The following is a 14,933-nucleotide window of genomic DNA, read 5'->3' on the forward strand; positions in this document are numbered from 1 at the left end:
ATGTCAACAACGGGCGCTGCTCCTTTCATTGAATTTTCACTCTTCTGGGCGTTGGAAGGACTCTAGCTCTTCCCCATTGCGTCCGTTGGCACTTCATTGACCATCACTTGGTTCAACACAGTTCGCACTAAGCTCAGCAACCAATATCATGACTATTATTTACTGGTGACTACAAGTACTCACTACTGGGACTCATCGTCCATGAGCTACGGATGTGTCAGCGTAACCTTGGCAAAACATCGCAACATATAACAGAAGCAGGCACTTGGGTATTCCATGTTGGCCAAGCAGCCTTACCATGGGTTTTTCCTGTGAAGTCTACAATAAAAGAATCCTGCGTTCCATTCGACAAGCGCAGAACATGCCCTATTCTTTCCACTGAAGCTCCAAAGCAGACTCTAAAGTAAAGCCGAGAAGGCTATTCTGCACAGAGTCTATCGCCTGTAACTAAACAGAAAGCAAAATGGTAAGCTGATAATGGGTTGCTGAATATGCAAATGCCAGCGGGGGCTTCTAGAGACCGGGATATTGAACCTCTTGTCAGGCGGAGCGACTAATCAAACGAGATACTGGCCAAAGACAATCTCTTATTGCGGCACGATTGACATCACTTTGCTAATTACTTGAAGTTGGCTCGACTTACCCAATAGGTAAGCTGTAAATGCAATTAGAATACCCCATTGCTAGGGTAGTTGAGAAATACGTAGCGTATTTACATCTCCCTCATATCAAGTCATCAACTTGTCTAGTGGCTGGGCAGCTATCTCCGGGGTCCTACTCGCAAAAAGAGATTGGGGGGACGCATTTTCTCGCCTTTCGTGGAAGCACAATATTTTTAGGCAGAACATCAAGTTGAGTCTATTCCTAGTCCATCACATCTGCAGGTATGTAAGCTGAAGGCCAAGGTGCAGCTTGCGATCAGTCAAGGAACGTTCGACCTTGGAATCTAAAGACCACCCAGTTCCATGCCATTTGCAAGGACGTATCAGTTGGCAGATCATCTCAGCGGGATCTGCATGAAGCTCGTCCCTCAGTCTTACGCATCCTAAGGCTTCTTACATGTTCATGAATCATATATGTAGGCTGGAAAGTAGTTGACTTTGAATGCCGTTCGTTGATGAGTCTTAATCAATATTAGCACCTATCTCCAAAGATGGTTCGACAGGCCACTCAATGATATGGCCGGCTTTCTCACACAATCAATCATACACGTGATGCATTTAATCCTTAGTATTACCATGCGTAAAGTCAAAGGTTGGGTCACACGTAGAATACATCGCAATCTGGCGTGTGGTTCTATTCGAAACCAGCTAGGTTCAATATTCCTCCAACTCACCGTTGAGATTCTCGGTAATGACAACGGAGATCTGCGTAGTCTCTAGTTGGTCATTGAGAGAGAGGCTTATAACCATGTCAACCGAGTATAGTTACTATATACAATGACTCTCCTTTTGGCCTAGTACAGTGCTGTGCATATCTATGCATCTCACCAGCATTCATAAGCTGCCGCATAGTATTATTTTGTAGGCAATTGGTAATACTTTTCACATGAATAATTAAATTAGATAGTCTTCATGTGTGAGGTGGCCATTCCCTGACCCATCTCGAACCACAAGCCACCGTAAAGTTGTGAACCTGACCTTAGGTTCATGGACACATAAGAGACCGGAAAGTGTATTAAGGTTCCTTGGTGTCTGGCCCTTATGCTCGTCCTTACAAGCCCTTATACCCTCTAGAAGTTAACCTTGAATGTTTCCAGAGTCTTACTAATCTCCTCGAATGTCTTTGCTCAGCGGTGCTTGTCTCGTCCAGATGTTCATCCCAACCTTCTGTCCATCTGTGACCGGCAATCCAGCATGTAAATTACGTTGATCTCCAGAACCATCGACGTGGAGGTTTTCCCAATACACGAAATTTCCCTCCAACGGCCGAAATGTCACGCCTCTCTCCCAAGGCTCGTCGCAGTCAATGAAAGAGCACCATCGTTCGTCAAAAGGGGCGTCTAAGAGCGGGAAGTTGGTTCCACCTCCGGTAACGTTAACCGCTGACACATAACCGAAGAAAGAAGACAGCCGATTGCCGCCTAGATGAGCTCTGGCGTGTGCAGGATCTGTGAACCAGTCTGTATGAAAATGGTACTGCTGTCCCTTTCCATACTTGACCAGCTGCAGTGGTTCTACGTGACTCTTAGGCATACCATACCCTTGGAACGCTATTGCGCGCTCTTCGATGCAGCGAACAACATCATCCCGCCACAGGCTGGTACTCTGAGATGTCCGTACGTCGTGCGTGGTTTTGCCTCCAGAAGCATCAATAACTCCAGAATGGGTAAACGTGCCGCTCCTGATACAGATTAGTGGCATTATTACACAAACACTGCAAGATAAACTGACGCCATATCCAGCAGATGTGACCGCTCTGCGGCCGTGATGAAGTCGGCGATATAAACCACAAGAGGGGATTTAGAGATCATGTGGACCTTGTATGGCGGGTGTGTGCATACGTATCCCGACGTGGGTTTCTGATCCTGAGATAACACGGGGACGACCAATGTCGCCGCGAGGGTAAAGGTTGCGGTCGAGAGAAGACCAATCATGTTGCTTGAATGTTGATCTATAGGCATTAGGCTTTGCTGCAATCTTTCAGTCTGGGAGCTGCCTCGTTTATGAAGCCATCGCAGCTGGATTTGAAGTCGGATGATTGATCTGGTTGACAGCGGCTGAAACTCAGGGCGTTTGAAGCGCGAGCTGGCAATTTCTCGTTCGCACATTGGGTCATTCGTTTGGGTTCCCGATCCTCCATGACGGTTTGGGGTTCAGTCCAGGGGTTTCCTCGTCTGATCAGCGTACCTTACCTTAGCTTCAGACGTCGAAACGCCACAGTTATGGGTCGCCAGCCCCCAACCTGACTAGGGGTTCACCCTGATCGTCAGCCGATGTCCTTTTTATTTTTTTATTTTTTAAAGCTCCACAGAGAAAGAGCTCACTTTCAGCATCTAGATGATGGACTCAGCAATTCAGCCAATATCGAGAAGCTCTATCTGAATGACATGAAAATTTCCGGACGCAGACTTGGCAACTCTACAGGTTGCCAGTGTTCTGCTTAAGAGCGAAGTCGCACAACTCTCTCACTGTTGCCAATGGTATTGGACGAGGTCGGACCCAACAACAAAGGTAGCTGGAAATTTGCTAACACATTTGGCCTATATCGCCTACTGATAAATGTCTCTTTAACATCTGAAATATTCATTCTGGTGGTGTTAATCCAGCTTGATGTCCTGCGTCGTCCCAGTCGCTCGGATGGAGAGTGGTACAATCTTGTTGCAGGGACTAGGTAGGTACCATTGGAGATGTTGGCTAGACACTGAAGGACTTTGGATAATGCCATTGCAATCAAGGGTAGTCAAGAGAAAGATAGCTAGACTCTAAGAAGTTTACTTCTCGTATTCACCAAAGCGGTATTATGCTGGTCGCCACATACTAGCAGTATCAGGTCTAAGAACCAGGGTATTTCATGGATCGTATGGTCCAGTCGCCCTACGACCAGTGAGTAACTCTGCCTCGCCCGATGCTTTGACTAAGTAGATGTCTTCGTGTCTGACGCCAAATCTGTTTTCCAAATAGATTCCAGGCTCGTTCGTGAATGTCATACCGGGCTTAAGCAAGATATCTTTGTTCCACTTGTTCAAGTACGGCGACTCGTGAGCTATGTGATACGGATCAATAACTGCTTTCGACCCCCGATCATGAGGAGCATATTAGGGAACATACCTTTAATACCGATACCGTGACCCAAACGATGGGTGAAACCGTATCCATAGCCAGCATCTTCAATGACTTGGCGAGCTGCAATATCCACACTTGCTGCTGTGTTATTCGGCTTGAAAGCGGCGGCGGCAGCTGATTGTGCCTCCAATACAATGTCCCAGACCCTGAGCTTCTCCGCACGCAGCTCAGCGTCCGCAATGAGATGTTGTCGTCCCTCCGGGTTTCGGATCCATGAATTCAGTAGGGCACCCATCATAGTAGGTGACTGTGGCTTTGGTGGATCGATGAAGAAGCTGCGACAAATATCCGAACTGTAGCCCAGATAATGGGCACCAACATCGATGATAACCATGCTCTCAGGAGTCAACTTTTTGAAGCCAGTGACAAAACCCCCATGAGGAAGCGCTCCGTGCTCCTCGAATAACACAATATTGAAGAACAGTCCAAAGTTGATGGAGAGGAGAGCAGAATTGAGAATTTCGGTGACTTCATCTTCTGTAAGCCCCGACATCAGACAAGGCCGCATCGCTCTAACGGCGACAACAGTCCCAGTATTGACAACGCGAAGCAATTCGACCTCCGCAGGGCTTTTCTGCTGCTTCACGAGTTCAACTTCCTGAGAGAGGCCGACCGTCTCAAACCCGGCAGCATCCAATCCTCTGACGATGAAGTCACGAATCTCCTCGTCAACCATGAGCTTTCCATGATGGCCATCGAAGAGATGTGATTTGAGCAGCGTATCGTACGGGTTCCAATGCTCTTCCCAGATGACAACGTCCAGTTCGTCTTCCCTTGTTGGTATGCCGAGCATCCGTACCCTGCCCTCTTCAAAATGAGGCGATAAGAAGGCAGTCTTGGCGTTCACCTGACCAGAAGAAGACACATGAGGGAGGATGAGCATGAGGAATGGCCGCTCTTCAGGCTCCCAAGGTTCCCAGTCAACTTGAGATATGTTGCCATAATACCTGTCCCCAAGTCAGGACTCACGTACTCCGAGGCTGAGAGGTCTTCGGGTTGTCGAAGAAAGACTTACTGGAAAGTGTAGCCAGGTTCCAAGACGAACGCATCTACATTTGATGCGACCAGAGCTTGGGCCAGTCGATCTCTGCGTTCAAGGAATTCTTCCGTAGAGATAGGTACGGCGGGGTCGAGGAAAGATAAGTCGGCGTGCAGATTATCAATAGTGCATTGCTGGGCTTTCTGGTACGGAGTAGACGTACGTTCCCGCGACTGGAACGACAGAAAGTAGTAGCATGAGATGGATGCATATAAGAGCAATGAAGTCGCAATAAGCTGTAGTTTGTTTGGGAACCGTCTGGTATTATGCCTTTGCACCTGTGCCTGGTGCAGAGGTATACCCTCTAAACATTTTGTTGATACAAGCATTGCGATTGTTGCGGACTGCGTCGAGCAAGTTTTGAAGGAGTAGAGATAGACAAGAAAAGACTTGAACATCTGCATTCTCTCTGCGCTGAATAAACAGCACGCAAGCGAGCACACCAGGATGAAGCAGTGCCGAGAAATCAGACGTCGGAGGGTCTCCGACCTCGCGTTCTACCCCTCTCCGGGGTGCAGGAATTGGAGATCCTTTCCCGGATTAGGGTAGCCTCTCCACACGAGTCATGCCAGGATTACAGCAGCAACAGCAGGTACGAGCGTCCATCCTCTGGTTTACGACATGGGTGTCGATAGCGGTAGACAGTTTCCCGTCGGCTTACAAGGCCGATCCGGAGGACAAAAGATAAGCAAGGATGCCGCGGCGTACGCCGTCGCTTTTCTCTTCGGCATAGATGCGCCGACATGAAGTGCCGTCCTTCGAGTTAAGTATGGGAGCTGCCCCATATGAAGACGTTTGGAGCTGTGTCCTTGCGTGTTAGATTATACCACACATTTGGTGTGTATTTTGGGAGCCATTGACTCGGATGATACCACACAATGGTCTCCATGCCAGAAGTCAACAGGGCGACCTCCGGCACTGAGGAGCGAACAGCTACTAGAGATGACGAAATTGCTACTGACGAAAAGAAAATCGCAAGCAAGGCCCCGGATAGTACCGAAGTAGGGGTAGTAGAAGAAGGACCACAGAAGACGTACTACAGCAGTCTGTCTGTTTGGTTGATGGTTTTGTTCTCGGGACTGGCAATAGGTTCAGATGGCTAGTATGTTGGACATCTACTCTCGCTGCCTTCTTCTCAAGATGTATCGCTCACAATGCTGCAGCAACGCCGCCGTCATTGGAAACGTCGAACTGCTACTTGCAATCCTTTACCCTGACGATCTGACTACCACGATATACCAGAGGCTCTCCAATGCTTTTCTGATCGGCATGATTGTGGGAATGATACTTTTCGGCATCATCAGTGACCAACTTGGCCGTAAGACTGGTGCTGTGGCCACAACAATCTTGCTGGTACTAGGCATCGCCTTGTCGACTGCAGCCAGTGGTACCACGACCACAGGCATGTTTTGGATGCTTATCATTGCTCGTGGTATTGCCGGTGTAGGCGCAGGAGGAGAATACCCAGTCTCTGGAGCCGGTGCTGCCGAAGCGACCGACGAAGACGCCAAGTTTCGCAAAAGGAGGGGCTTCATGTTTGCGATGCTCGCAGACTTATCAGCCAGTCTAGGATATGTTTGGGGAGGTTTGGTGCCTCTGCTGCTGCTGTTGTGCGTTGGCCAGCAAGTCTCAAAATACCATATTGTTTGGCGAACCTCGTTTGCGTTGGGTATGGCACCCCCCCTTCTCATCTTCTGGTTCCGGATGCGGATGGCAGTCTCGACAGCGTACCGAAAGTCAGCATTGCGGAAGCAGAGAATGCCATACTGGCTTGCACTGAAACGGTATTGGCGACCGCTTTTAGGTGCAGCATCAACATGGTTCTTGTATAACTGGATCTCTATTCCCTTCGGAATTTTCAGCTCAACAATCATATCAAGAGCCAACGTAGAGGAAAGTCTTGTTAAAACGCTCGGGTGGGGCGTAGTAATCAACTGTTTTTACATCCCCGGCCCTTTCATCGGTGGGTACCTATCGGACAAAATTGGGAGACGTCAGACCATGGCTTTGGGTTTTACGTTGCAAGCAATTCTCGGTTTTGTCCTCGGAGGCGCGATGAATCCTATCCAGGGTGTATTTCCTCTTTTTGTTGTCCTCTACGGCATATTTTTGACGCTTGGCGAAGTTGGCCCAGGAAGGTAAGGTTATTCTCTGTAACCGTTAACACCATTTAACTTACCACCCCCACAGTACCGTTGTTCTGATAGCCTCCGAGTGCTTTCCCACGTCCATACGTGGCCAGATGATGGGGCTTATCTCGGCCTTTTCGAAAGCGGGAGCTGCGATTGGCACACAGGTAAGCTAACTCTTACCGTCAGTTACTACAGAATTGATCTGCACTGACACGATATGAAAGGTGTTTACTGCGATTTTGAACAAGTACACCACCGATCCATCCAAGGGAAATCAAGTTGCATTTCTGATTGGTTCTGGGTTCGCTGTTCTTGGTGCTATCATCGCGCTTTTCGTGATTCCAGACATCTCAAGGCACCTGAATGACGACGATGAAGCTTGGAAGAAGTACCTAGCTGAGAATGGCTGGGACGCTCAATGGGGCGACGAAGTGACACGCGATCCGACCGGTGTTGTTATGGATAAAGCTGCGTCTTAGCTTAATCATCATAACTGAATTAGTCCACTATACATTGGATCAATACCTATCATAACAATAGAAGTGCCTGATTTCTGGGTACATTGGCTCATCAGGGAGATGCGGGAACTCACAGGTAAAGGTTTTACAAGTGTCTTGACCGGATGAAGAAGGAAGTTACCTCACTCAGGTATCAGCCAACAACTCAAAGTAAAGATACCTATAGGTCATCCGACGCCAGACAATCCCCTGACTCTCATTTGAAGATCCGTAAGTCTGCATGGTGCTGAACTGAGCCATGATACGGACTGGTGACTAAGACAATATAACAGAGATCATGCAACTCTCAAAGTTACGCTGAAAATCCCCATGCAGAATAGCTTGCCGAGGTGATATGCAGTCAAGGTATGGGGAATCATACCTTCGTGATCTGCCTGAACTGGCATAGTTAGAGCACATACGAGAGTAGGTTAAGCACAAAGGTCATTACACACCAGGGATGATAGACCACGGCGGAATGAGTTTTGCATGGCCTATAATTAACCAAGAGCCCCCTCCGCAACTTCTTCATCTTATGCAAAGTGGGATTACCCAGCGCAAGATGAAGCTACCAGTCAACTACTCTTTTGCTCTACTTTGGGGAGGATTGTTGACCGTCTCGACACAACCATTTGACCGCCGAACACAATGCCCCTCAAAGCTGATACATTGTTAGCTTGAAAGCTGGAGTCGATGGACACGCCTCCCGTGGGCAAATCCAGTGGGTAAGAGAAGTGTTTCGTGATTGGGGCTTGTTGGGGGATGACATCTCGGACGTTGAAAGAACGTTTGACGTTCCATGCATATGCTGGCTCCCTTGACAAAGAAACTTTGTGAGGAATGGGGGGGTAACGATATAGTGAGTTCAATTAGTGACTATTATCCTACAGATACCTGACTTCAAGCTCAGGTTGAGCTTGCTAAGCTGACACGCCGGCATACGGAATGGTCACGTAGAATCAAGCTACTTCGGGGCTAGGAGCCATATCACAGGCTGAGCCTGTCAGTACTAATGTAAGTCTGCGTAATGGGTTTGAGTAATTACACGTACGATGAGAACGGAAGGAAAGGAACTTTTGCATACGTGGTTAATACCGGAGTCTAAGTGAACAACCCAGACCTTGATGGTCACGTAAAGCTCGGCTACACTATCTACCCGAAGGAGAGTGCCTTCAAAGACAGCAGTGGACATGGTACTTATGCTGCTAGATCAATCGCCTCCAAGACGTGGGGTGTTGCTAAAAAGGCGCAAGTCATTGCGATAAAGATACCTGCGCCAAACCAGGTACTTCAAACAAAATGAAGTGACCTTACCTAGGAGAGATTCAGTTCTAACACTTCGAAAGCAGGGACTTATGTCCGAATTCATGGAAGGCTTTGCTTGGTCCGCGAAAAATGTTAACGAAACGCTTGGCCGCGCAGCGAGTGCTATCAACAACACTGTATGACGTTTTCGTGATTTTAAATCTGGCGCCGACTTGCATGCATAGGGAGTAGACCTATACTCCTTGTCCCTTGAGGCTGGCAAAGATGCTGCCCTGAGCGGGACTTCCTTGACATGACCACGGGTTCTTGGGCTAGCTTTGTAGTTGAAAAGTCTTGAGACAAGCTCGGAAGCAGTGGATGCCATCACGGCCAGGATTTTGGAGTTGTCTAAGCGCGGTACCGTTCAAGGAGTTCCGGGAAGTACCCCGAACTTCATGGCGTTTAATGACATGGGTGTTTAGCTGCCGGATCCTACGACGAACTGATGCGGAATAAGCTGTTGACGATGATGCAAAGGCCGAATGCCGCCGAGCGCAACTACGGGTCAAAATTACAGGCAGATAATGGGTTCACTGCGAGCTTGTGTGATGGAAACCGTCGATCCGAGCGGAAAAGACTCGGACTTTAGGATACACGTTGCCCGAGCCGAGGGGCTTTTAGTATAACAATCCGATAAGACCGTTAATTCTGTGTTGTGCATTTTCTCTTGATGGTATTCCTCCGTCTTCTCATAGTGATCGAGCAACAGGAATCGAAAAATGCGCACCCAATCCTTGCTTGGGAAAGGTGGCTCTGCAGAGTCTTGGACTCTGAGAAGTGTCTCCGGAGAAGAATACATCGTCCAGATTGGTTTCCCAAGAGACTGGCAGAGTCGCAATAGACAGGAACATGAGGCTCCTATCCCGGTTTTGTATGTCAGGCCGAATACCATGTCCGTATCCATTAGTCTGACAGGCAGCTAGTTACCTTACGGATGGAAACTCAGTGTTTCTAAGTGCTTTGGAATCAATGCATCGCCATTTATGCATGCGCTCTTCAGATACCCAGGGAATCGTAGTTGCTATTGGCTACCCTATACCCGCGGACTCAAGATTTCTCTTGAGCGCCCGCAGAACTAGAGATTTCACTCCACCTGCCCATGGAGCATCTGGTCATGAAGGGGGTGCGGATGTCTTCCTTAGCTTTCTGCAGAACAAAGTCAAACCTTTGGTTGCTCGGCGGCTTTACGAGACCCGGGGGGCGACTCTAGGCCGTGAAGCGCTATTTGGACATTCGTATGGGGGGCTACTCTCTCTGCACGCCCTATTCACAAGAACAGATATGTTTCACTGTATCTTGGCCAGTAGCCCCAGCATTTGGTGGAATGAGAGTTACATCCTTACCGAAGAAAGGCTTTTCCAGGAGGTTCAGGAGGAAATAGAATGTCAGAAGAAAAGTCCATCGCTCATGCTTTTTGTTGGAGATGAGGAACAAAATCCAACGAGGAGGAGAGGAGAGGGCAATGACGAGTACAATAGGAGGTTGAGACGACACCGTGGACTGCAAATGGTTGATAATGTTATCACCATGCATTCACGGTTACAGGAAAGCACTCGGCTAGACCATCTCGCAATGAGGGTTTACGATGGAGAAGACCACGAATCTGTCGTAGCCTGCTCCCTTAATCGAGGGCTGGCAACGTTCCTTGACGATTGGCCGTTAATATAAACGAAGTAACACATATGGCTGTTACGCAAAGCCCAATTACTAGTTCGTCGCATTGGAAACATTCTCAGGGTACACCAAGCCTTGTGATTTTATTAGAAACGAGTATCTAAAGCTGTCCTAATCTCGAGCACGTGAATCATGCTAACTTCGGACATCTCGATGGCCACTGATTCTTGCCGAACTGTGCTACTGATAGAGTGCCCAGGGCATCCCGAGTATTACCTCAGAATCTTCGCACCGAAACCCGAAGCATGTTATTCTTGAAGTGGCCCAAGAAGCGAAAGAAGTCTCACGGAGACTGTTTACTCAGCTGCTGGGCAGTGATCGTAGTAACCATCGGCATTGTTGCCCCACCATGTCGGGAAGGGGACAGAGGGGCCACCGGCGCCGAACACCGCAAACGACAGGATGAAGAGTACAGTAAGACTAGCTCCGTCGAATGCACCGGTGACAAGGTACGAGTAGTCCTTGAAGATGCGAGGGCGGTAGTTGCGAAGGTAGAATTGAACGAAGAAACCACTGATCAGCGAGCTGAAGAGTACGCAAGTTTGAGATGCATTGTACGGAATATAGCCCGCATATTGGATGAGTTGGGGCAAGTTAATATCGTACAGGGAGTAACCCCGGATTTTGGGGATAAACTGAGCTGCGTTAGCAAATGTAGCATACATGTATTCGAGCAACGCCATGGGAGACTTACGTATGCAATGATACGGTGGACAATGACAACGCTAAAGCCGATACCTAGGCCAATCGGCACAAGAGCATACTTGCCCCCAGTCTTGTACAGGTACTTCGCCAGCGCCCAGGATGTGGCGTTGGTGTTGTACGATTGCATCGTTGCACCGCTCCAAGAACTGTTGCCATCGCTGTCCACGAGAAGCTCTCGATTTCCGTTCACAATAGAGATCATGACTGCGTAGTTGATGAAACCGCCAATGATAGTACCGTAGATTTGGGTGAGGAACATAACACGAGGTGGGATTTTCACTGGTAGACCAGGTCAGCAAAGTTCGGCAAGTCATAGACACTGGGACATACGGTATTCTCCCATCTTCAGGTCGTTGGAAAGATTAACAGCATTCGAGATGACGTTGTGCGACCAAGCGGCAAAATACATGTTGCCAATGGGACGCTCAGGAAGGATGAGACCTGCCAGCATCTTCGATAAGTTGTTCGTAGCAATTCCATTACCGAAACGAGAGTAAAGAATTGTGCTCTGGACGCAAGTCAGCTGGGAACTGGGAGCTAAACCGTGGGTTCCATGCTTACCAACGGCGCGATGAAAATTCCCAGAAGCAGGGACACGACATATGCCCAGGCTGGAAGCGTGACGTTCTGTGTCGTGACAACAACGAGGCCAAGAACGAAGCTGACGACGAGTACAATGACGTACCACCACCAAGGGGTCTCCTTGTAGTGTTTGGTCATATGATCGTGATGGCGATCATCATATCTACCACTCTTTGCGCTCTGATACGCCCTCTTGACGTCTCCGCCCCAGAAAAAGAAGCAATGGGCAACCAGCGCCCCAATCTAATGTTCTGTCAGCCTTCGTTCCTAGTAGCATATGGACTGTATAACTCACCGCCGCGTTGGCCATGAACATCGCGTACGCAAAACTGCCTGTGAGCCTTGGGATGCCATACTTGGCGAGGGCGTCCTGGTTGAGCACACCGCCAGTGAAAACCTTGGCAATGGGATAAGCAGTACCGTCCTCAGATCGCAGTCGCGTCGACATGAAAGGCTGCGACTTGGCATCCCAGGCGTTTGTGTAGTAGATTCCAATCATTGCAAGGAAGCAAATGAAGAAGCCAATAGCAGAGTGAGCCTGCAGAGTCAGAGGAAGTGAAGTGTTGAATGAAGTAATCTGGTAATACGTTAGTTTTCAAGCAACTATGCTGAAACGATGATTGGTTCCCTCACATATTGCCAGTCGAAAGACAGAGAGAAGAGGCCTAAACCTTCATTGTTGATAGAGCCGCCAAAAAGGTTCGTAAGAACAGCAGCCTTTGAACCTGTGGCGTTCATGGCAGCGAGGCATGGAATGGAAACGGAGTTCAGCCATGGAAAGATGTATGCCGGGAAGAATTCGTAAACAAACATTCCTGCGAAACTGTACCAGAACCAACGCAGAGGCTTGGAGTTCTTCAAATCCTGCCAATGAAGACCTTGGAGGGTCTTTACTGTAGGGAGAGTGCTCCAATAGACAGCATCGACATGCCACACGGCGATGGGGCGCATGACACCACAAATGCCGTAGCCAAAGAGGCCAATGGAGATGACGGTCAAGACAACGGTGGTCGGACTCAGAGGCAAGTCGTAAAAGAGATCTTGTGCCGCAAATACCTGGATACTAGCGGCGGCATTGGACGCAGATGTGGCTGTGATGGAGCAGATCGCATGTTCTTTCAGCCCCCAGGGACCCGGGTTGAGAAATTTGAAGATCTTGACGTACGCCGGAAGTTCGCCTTCGGGATGGTCCTGCCTCCAACGAGCTTCAAGCTTATCACCACGAGGGAAGACCTTGGACCACGCCTTGCCCACGAAGTAGCCGATGAGAACGATGAAAGTTCCGGAAATGGTGACGGCGGTCGGTTTGAACTGGCAGATAAAGTAGAGCATTTTTTTAGCCAGAGCTCGTCCCAAGTCCGAGTCACCAATTAAGAAAAAAAAAGCTCACAGTGTAGATTTGACTCATGACAGCCTGGAAAGCCGAGAGGCAAGTTGCCAGAAACATACTCCGAAAGGTCAACGCAGGGTCGAAGTCATCTCGGAGCGGCAGTAAGTATCGGGCAGCGTCGGCACCGGTGATGATGATGGCATTGTCGCTGTTGTCGTCCTTCTCGTGGTTCCCATCGTCGGATGTCGTAGTTGCCGGAATGGCTTGGATTTCGGAAGCCAGTTCCTTTCCAACCCCTGACTCGTCGATGCTGACTTTCTCGTTGATGGCTTGGTGAGAGGGGACCGAAACAATTTTGCCCTCTACGGGATTCAGCCCCCCCACCACGATGGCATCTGTCAATGGCACCGGCATAGTCGCAACGGAAAAGCACAGACCAGGGCAGGAAAGGCAAAAATCAGACAGACTAGTAACTCAGACAAAAGGATCGGTTTGCCAACCTGGAGTGCTAGAAGTTCGGGATTTCCGCACACTTAAGGGGAAGGCAAACGTGGTCATTTTGTACTCTATGCCTCAGCCTGTTGCTGAGTGTCGACCCATGTTGTACGACTGATCCGGTATTGACTGTCTTAGTGATAAGGGGTTCGATGTCGTGATAAGGACCGGCATTGGTGCAATTGAGGGCCTTGAAGCTGTTGTAGGACAGACCATCTGTTGGATGCCGCTCGACAAGGATTGCTGCATGTAGTCTGGACTTGAGCTGGGGTCTTCGAGCGAGCCCGGCTGATTGGAACGCCACTCCACAAAGAGAACTACGAGCTTTTAGGAAGGTCCCTATCAAAAGGTTACTGACGTGATAGGGATTCCCCGGAAATTCCAAGGTTTTGTGATGGCTTCTTTCTACTGGTAATGTGCAGACGTGGACATGTTCTCCGGCTGCTCGGCCCATTAACGGAAAGAGGGTGTCCCAAGCAATGCCCAGGCGGGAAGGTCATGTCTTAAGCCTTGCCAAGATGTGGCCGAGACTTTGGGATGACTGCTGGCGGATTCGGCCACCCATCCCAACATCCCAACATCCCAACTCATGCCATCTATCGGAGTTGCGATACCCTGGCTTGTCTTGATGAAGAGTCGGCAGGGGTTCTAAGATGAAGCACCTGACGCTCATTTGCTGGCCTCAGGTGGGGGTGGATCCCGGTCCTTGCACTTTTGTCCTTGACGTGCTCAGTCACCCGAACTTTTGCTCCAAACGTGCTTGATTGAACTTTTGTTTTTGACGACGATGTGACTGGAAAATCGGTTTTCTGTCTCGGGGCAAAAGGCTACGCCTGTAAGCCCGACGTATGGACTATGAGCAGATGATGAACCGGTCAGTCGGTATCTCAATGTTATGATTGTCGAGTATGGCTCCTTATCTCATCGGAACACGCGGCCACTTCGACAAAAAAGACGCAAGGCTACTTTGAATTCGGCTGGTGCCCCCATGGTAGTCTACACGTGGATGTGGGGGCAAAATATCCCAAGGGCCGTTACGATGCAAGTGGATCACATCAAGTAGACCTGTAAGGCATAAAGAATTTGAGATGGCAAGCCGGACGAAGGACTGAGCGATTCATCGTCTTCCACGCGACGATGACAAAATAGATTTACAGTGGTCCCAATAGGAAGGAGGGAGATGGTAGAGACACTAGGAACTGCAACGGCCTCATGATGAGAGATAGTTACTAGGCAATCCTGACTGTGAAGGCAAAGGACAATTGGGCGCCCTCATGAATGTTAGATAAGCATTTGCCTATTACGCTCACCTTCCCACAGAGGATGAGGTGGCATCGGACAGTCCGGAATGGCGCTCCCATCCTGTATGACTGAGTAGGGCTCTAATTT

The 14,933-nt window shown here is 49.1% G+C and overlaps 6 protein-coding genes across 6 annotated transcripts; 2 read left to right on the forward strand and 4 right to left on the reverse strand.

Annotated features, from left to right (window-relative positions):
- Positions 1 to 1,766: 1,766 nt before the first annotated feature.
- On the reverse strand, positions 1,767 to 2,596 carry CLUP02_02359 (2OG-Fe(II)oxygenase superfamily protein; the record flags this gene model as incomplete). The annotated part of the gene is made up of 2 exons (XM_049281391.1): positions 1,767 to 2,343; positions 2,394 to 2,596. 2 exons carry the CDS (start codon positions 2,594 to 2,596, stop codon positions 1,767 to 1,769), a joined length of 780 nt encoding a protein of 259 aa, XP_049137348.1.
- Positions 2,597 to 2,882: 286 nt separating this feature from the next.
- Positions 2,883 to 3,387, reverse strand: CLUP02_02360 (uncharacterized protein; the record flags this gene model as incomplete). Its single annotated transcript, XM_049281392.1, has 3 exons — positions 2,883 to 2,908; positions 2,987 to 2,995; positions 3,132 to 3,387. 3 exons carry the CDS (start codon positions 3,385 to 3,387, stop codon positions 2,883 to 2,885), a joined length of 291 nt encoding a protein of 96 aa, XP_049137349.1.
- Positions 3,388 to 3,511: 124 nt separating this feature from the next.
- On the reverse strand, positions 3,512 to 5,153 carry CLUP02_02361 (metallopeptidase family M24; the record flags this gene model as incomplete). Its single annotated transcript, XM_049281393.1, has 3 exons — positions 3,512 to 3,705; positions 3,771 to 4,732; positions 4,801 to 5,153. 3 exons carry the CDS (start codon positions 5,151 to 5,153, stop codon positions 3,512 to 3,514), a joined length of 1,509 nt encoding a protein of 502 aa, XP_049137350.1.
- Positions 5,154 to 5,271: 118 nt separating this feature from the next.
- Positions 5,272 to 5,571, forward strand: CLUP02_02362 (uncharacterized protein; the record flags this gene model as incomplete). Its single annotated transcript, XM_049281394.1, has 2 exons — positions 5,272 to 5,336; positions 5,397 to 5,571. The coding sequence occupies 2 exons, from the start codon at positions 5,272 to 5,274 to the stop codon at positions 5,569 to 5,571; spliced, it is 240 nt and encodes a 79-aa protein (XP_049137351.1).
- A 131-nt stretch (positions 5,572 to 5,702) lies between these two features.
- CLUP02_02363 (major facilitator superfamily transporter) lies at positions 5,703 to 10,690 on the forward strand (the record flags this gene model as incomplete). Its single annotated transcript, XM_049281395.1, has 16 exons — positions 5,703 to 5,926; positions 5,988 to 6,962; positions 7,015 to 7,120; positions 7,181 to 7,428; positions 7,557 to 7,684; positions 7,921 to 8,062; positions 8,130 to 8,178; positions 8,411 to 8,467; positions 8,592 to 8,738; positions 8,803 to 8,895; positions 9,043 to 9,139; positions 9,181 to 9,301; positions 9,468 to 9,629; positions 9,682 to 10,366; positions 10,470 to 10,509; positions 10,632 to 10,690. 16 exons carry the CDS (start codon positions 5,703 to 5,705, stop codon positions 10,688 to 10,690), a joined length of 3,333 nt encoding a protein of 1,110 aa, XP_049137352.1.
- A 38-nt stretch (positions 10,691 to 10,728) lies between these two features.
- CLUP02_02364 (OPT oligopeptide transporter) lies at positions 10,729 to 13,463 on the reverse strand (the record flags this gene model as incomplete). Its single annotated transcript, XM_049281396.1, has 7 exons — positions 10,729 to 11,067; positions 11,127 to 11,416; positions 11,468 to 11,645; positions 11,699 to 11,962; positions 12,015 to 12,296; positions 12,353 to 13,030; positions 13,110 to 13,463. The coding sequence occupies 7 exons, from the start codon at positions 13,461 to 13,463 to the stop codon at positions 10,729 to 10,731; spliced, it is 2,385 nt and encodes a 794-aa protein (XP_049137353.1).
- Between the last annotated feature and the right edge of the window lie 1,470 nt (positions 13,464 to 14,933).

Source organism: Colletotrichum lupini, chromosome 1, assembly GCF_023278565.1.
Source record: "Colletotrichum lupini chromosome 1, complete sequence".
NCBI classification, from domain to species: domain Eukaryota; kingdom Fungi; phylum Ascomycota; class Sordariomycetes; order Glomerellales; family Glomerellaceae; genus Colletotrichum; species Colletotrichum lupini.